Source organism: Sorghum bicolor, chromosome 7, assembly GCF_000003195.3.
Source record: "Sorghum bicolor cultivar BTx623 chromosome 7, Sorghum_bicolor_NCBIv3, whole genome shotgun sequence".
NCBI classification, from domain to species: domain Eukaryota; kingdom Viridiplantae; phylum Streptophyta; class Magnoliopsida; order Poales; family Poaceae; genus Sorghum; species Sorghum bicolor.
The window spans coordinates 45,925,896-45,931,254 of record NC_012876.2 but is presented as its reverse complement, the minus strand read 5'-3'; the positions used below and the strand labels follow the sequence as shown (position 1 = coordinate 45,931,254).

General features: G+C 39.8%; 1 protein-coding gene across 17 annotated transcripts; it reads right to left on the bottom strand.

The window, feature by feature from the left end:
• LOC110437033 lies at window positions 749-4,568 on the bottom strand. Of its 17 annotated transcripts, none has more exons than XM_021465070.1 (10): window positions 4,211-4,557; window positions 4,050-4,125; window positions 2,755-2,925; window positions 1,995-2,032; window positions 1,853-1,897; window positions 1,663-1,764; window positions 1,489-1,547; window positions 1,355-1,403; window positions 1,238-1,257; window positions 749-1,035 (listed from the first exon to the last, which is right to left on the bottom strand). In XM_021465070.1, the coding sequence occupies exons 3-10, from the start codon at window positions 2,795-2,797 to the stop codon at window positions 948-950; spliced, it is 444 nt and encodes a 147-aa protein (XP_021320745.1). In that variant the 5' UTR covers window positions 2,798-2,925; window positions 4,050-4,125; window positions 4,211-4,557; the 3' UTR covers window positions 749-947. The 17 variants fall into 17 exon arrangements, 15 of the variants coding, with proteins under 15 accessions (XP_021320745.1, XP_021320749.1, XP_021320748.1 ...); XM_021465074.1 differs by having other exon boundaries at window positions 2,755-2,897; XM_021465073.1 differs by having other exon boundaries at window positions 4,050-4,557.

Genomic DNA, 5,359 nt, shown 5'->3' with positions numbered 1-5,359 from the left:
GACTTCTCCAGTTCCAATATAGATGATTGCTTTAACGGTGCTGAGGAACGGTCTTCCAAGGATGGTGGGTGGATCATACTCGTCTTCTCCTATGTCAATAACCTGAAAGTCTGTGTAGACAAAATGATCGTCTATTTTGACAGGGACATCAGTTACTGTACCTTTAACCTCTCGAAATGTCTGATCTGCCATCTGGAGCTGAATGTATGTTGGTTTTAAGGGCATGGCTCTGAACAAGTCGATAGGTGACTGCGGCCATTATGTTGACGCCCGATCCGGTGTCGCAAGTTGTCTTGTAGAAGTTGTATCCATTTATGGAGCAATAGATGCTTGGCATTCCTGGGTCATTCTTCTTGGTCAGAAACGGTGACTTGAGTCGATGATCTTGTCCTTCATGAACTGCAGTGACCATCTTAGCTGACTCGGTCCACACTTGCTTGTTCCTGTTACTCCTGTTGGTCCCACTACAAGAAATGTGCTATCTTTTGACATTTGATATGTCACAGATCACCATTTATGACACAAAGTTGACGAAAACTGAAATGTCAAAAGATGCGCGTCTTTAATAACAACTTGTGATGTTTAAGTGTTCATGTCATAATATGATGACATTGGTTTTGGATGTCACAAGCGTTTATGACTTCTACTTTTATGTCATAGGTTCTTAGGCCTCGTCACGTAGGATGACTCGTTGATTTGGCTCGATCCATTCCATCACGTACCCCACCCACACATCAAACAATCCACATTAACATATGCAGGTCCAATAATATATTGCATTCATGGCCAAATCAACAGGTTCCCAAGTCATTCATCAAAATATTTATTACATTCGTTACAAACACCAAACTATAGTTCAACAAGTGACCTTAGTCATAAAGTCATCTCAGATAAAATAAACAAATGAAATCTCACATCTCAATCTCAAAGTGACCTTAGTCACCAAACTAATAGTTCAATAGGTGTTGGAAGCTAGGTCTTCTTGGTGCCAGGAGCATGAGTGAATACCTTTGGTTGCTGGAATTTCTCCATATCCTGTAGAAAATACATCAGAAACAAACATCACTTGCTAAAACAAATAAAAAAGTCAAAAAGGAACTTTACATATGTAAGCCGGAACAAATCAAACAACAGTTATAATAATCTATGCATATATGATCTCACTACACCAAACATCATGCATTGTTTTCAGAACAGTAAAAACATCATGCATTGTTTCCGGAACAAATCAACTTACCAAGACACATCTCCAATCAACTGTAACATCCCGAAGTTAAAACTTAGTTCCTAAAATATTCATAAAAATAGCAAACAAAACTAAATAGTGAAAATTAAGATCCAATGCACCACGTACTTGTCCATAATGAATGATTAATTTGCCACTTTCCATATCTTGAATCCTACTGTGTATACGTGTCAGCTCTTATATAATATATGGAAAGTGAAAAAGTTTTAGTTTCTAGCTGTTCAAAAATTGCTGAACCATACATAGAGAAAATAAAATCTTGCCTCGTTACCAGGCGTGTTGCTCCTAATCCATGTCCCGGCTGAAAATAGTAAGCCATACCATTAAAAAAATGAAAGTGATGACGACAACCAAGCATGTTCCTGCAAGCATTACAACTTCGAGACAAGCATGTTCTTTAGATGGAAGAATATTACCTCAATATCACCAGCTATTCCAGTCCAACCATCAACAATTACATATGTTATGAAAACAATTTCCTTCATTGGGATAGAGTCACCAATAATACTTGGTATACACTGCAGAAATAAGCAATTTAGACAATTGGATTATTGTTCATGTGCTCTTGAAATTTGGTCTCTATGTGAACCTCGACATGACTGCTACCTGAAATGTCATCAGTTTTCTCTTCATGATTGATCTCCTAAAACCCTTTTTTTCAAATGAAGCCATTTAAATAATTGCAGTGCATGCAAAATAGCATAAAGGTTTCAATTTTTCCAATGTTGGATAGCAAACAAACACTAACCTGATCATGCGTCTTTATAAGCCTCCATACAGGGCAGCCTAACACAAAGAAGGACCAAATATACATTAGTATCCACACATTCTCACTTAGCCGAATTGCATCTTTATAAGGCTCCGTACTTCATATTTCTGTCAGACAACTATATATAAAAAAATTCTAGATCATCTCTCATCTATCATCATCGAGTTCACTGAAAATACAAGGGAAAATTCCATACAAACAGGTTACGGTTGCTTATCTGAAAGTTTCCAAGTCTTGATAGCTTGGGATTAACACCTTGTTTTTGAACTTCTGAATGAGCTGCCCAAGTCTCTCCTCAAAATCAGTTGTGTAGTTGTTTTCCGAATGAAATATAACATGAAAACACAGCACACCGATTAAAAGGCAAGTACTGAAACTGCAGAAACACTGATTTTTTTAAGCACCAGAACTGCAGCAGCAATAAATTTATATATGCCAAACAAGCTAAAATCATTTAACTTATAAAGTTTTAAAAACATTTGAGCACGTGCCTTGAAATTTACTACAATTACAGTAGAGGACCATAAAAACAATTACTTGGGCAATATCTGGTGATAAAAGATATGATCATCGCAACAGATTAAATAAAACATCAAACATCCACAAAGTATACCATCGATACAGGAGTAACATAAAGCCATATTCTCAGTAAAGATAATTACATGAACAGAACTGGAATTGCTTGTACAGAAGCACGAATGAAAAAGCTTGGTAATTGTTAAAATATCTTTTGCTTTACCAAATACAGCCCTGGAACGTGGAACATTGCTCAGACTGAACATTGTTTTCCGAATTTCATCATAGATGGCTGAAATGCATGGCTTTAGGATTTGAATGTTACATCCAGCATCGTGGTCACCTGCAGGCTACCTGCTGGGAACGCTGCAGGCTAACCTAGATCAGCATATATCTGAAGCCAGTAGTGAAATTAGATCACGACAAGAATAATGTAAATCAAAAAGGCAATATCCATAGCTACTAAAACAATAAGGATAAAGAGAAGGAAAAGAGATAAAAGGGGATGGCTAGCAACTAGACACCTTGTTTATGTATTAGCAAACCTCATAAAACAATTAATAATTAAGAAAGCAAATGATGCACAACTAGGAAAACCAGAGATCTGCATTATTGGGGGCCAAACCTGACACACATGTGATAGGAACTGAAATAATCTAGAACAATACAAGGTGGATGCTATGCCAACTTTGTTTCAGACCATGGTGGGAAAGATCTGATCTAATATTAAAAAAAGGATCACTAAATGAGCAGAAACCATGGTGCATAGATAACACTATAACTAGGCTAAAACATCTGTTTCAGAGAAATAAACTGAAGGGAAAAACAGTTAAATAATGCTATGTTCAGGATCCACAACCCTTAACTATGAAAAAAACTGAAGGAAAATATTAAGATTTGGGCATCTTTTATTTGTGACAGATTCCATACTTGCACTCATGACACAGCCCTTAACTAAAAATCATCAGTCTCACAATGTAGACTGAAACATAATCCACACATAGAACACTAATCATAACGGCTGAATTGCTAATCTATGATGAATTTTTGACCTTCCAAGCAATAGAAATTTTGCAGAGCCAAGGTGTATCAATCGTTGTAGGCAATTCAGGCTTAAATAAACTGAGCCATGGCAAAGAAACCGTAAATGAAAAGAAAATACATTGAACAGGAGAGGCATTTGTACTTCACAGAGACTGAAACAAAATTTCCATTTAATTTCAGAACACCATTCCGTAACCCTATGGCATTTCCTAATAAGTTTTTGTTGAACAATGGTACACTGTTAACACTGACATGGAATTGATTAAAGAAACCTAGGCAAAATTAACAACTTCTAGGTCAAATCTCTTAAAATAACCTTGTCAATGCATCCACTCAGTAGAGCATACTGTTATCTATACACAGTAGATCTGCAGGTAGTTCCCAAACTAATTTGGTAGACTAGACTGGAAAACTGCACCATCAGTGAGATTTTATTCAAAGAGAGGGAGGAGACAGAGAGAGAGGGGGGCTTACCTGAGAAGTGTCTCCTCAATTCGTCATCCATGTGGGAAGCGTCCCTTGCTTCGTGGTGGTCACCTTGCCTCCATTGCTGCAAGGAAGAGGTGGGAGAAGGGCGGATCCCTGCAGTGAGGAGAGGGATTTCAAGGAGGAGGAGCGGGAGAAGGAGAGACGACCTTGTTGGCTGTAATAGTTTGCCTCCGACCGGAGGCGGGTGCAAAGACCAACGGGTGTGCTGGGCCAGCGCGCTCCGGCGGCGGCGCTGCAGATCAGGCGATGTTGCTCCCCCTAGGGTTTCAGCGAAGAAGAAGCTCCTGCGGGCAGCGGGAGGTGAGCAGGACCTTGTCCGCGGCGCCGCCGGAGGCCAACATGTGGATGCCCTGGGCACCGATGATGATCTCCATCTCTCCGATTAGGGGCAACAGTGGTATGACATAGTGGCCTCGAAAATGGAAGGGAGGAAGAGGAGCTACGAGAGCCATGGAGACGCTTCCGTCGGTGGAGAGGATAAGGCTAGCCGCGAACGGTTGCGAGAGCCATGTCATATATGAGTTTGACTACATTGAAGAGATTTTTTTTTGACATGGAATCATTTATGTCACTAAGTTGAGATGGCTTTCAAAAAAAACGTCATAAATTGATTGATTTAGTGACATTTTGATCACATGTCATGCTCTAATCATCATAAGTTAACACATTTCTTGTAGTGTCCTCTTCCTTGATTCATGTCGAGATTGCTCTGGGATTTGTGTAGTCTTGTTCTTGAAGGAAAACGTCTCCTTCCTCCCTTTGATGTAGAAACTGATCTTGGCAGCACTAGCGTAGATGACAGCTCCCGAGGTGTTTAAGAATGGCCTCCCTAAGATGATGGGTGCCCTCTCATCATTACCGGTCTCTATCACCACGAAGTCTGCTGGGGCGTACAAGGTACCAACTCGGACACAAAGGTTCTTCAATATTCCTTTTGGAAAACTTATCGTCTGATCTGCAAACTGCAAACACATGGTTGTTTCTAATAAAGGATATGTAAAGAATTTTTCATAGAGTACCCTAGGCATAATGTTGACGCTGGAGCCGAAGTCATAGAGTGCTGCTGGAAAGTCCACCATGCCGATAGAGATCGGGATGACGGGGCGTCCTGGATCGCCTCTCTTGAGCGGCAGAAGGTCAGTAGTAACTTCAGTGACGGGGTTACTCCAGTTACCTGCATCAAACATGTCTACAAGATTTGCAGATTCTAATGCTTCCGGTTGTGATGGTATACCAGGGTTAGTAGTAGGAACAGCAGCAGCTATTTGATTTAACTGAGATTCAATCATCTTATT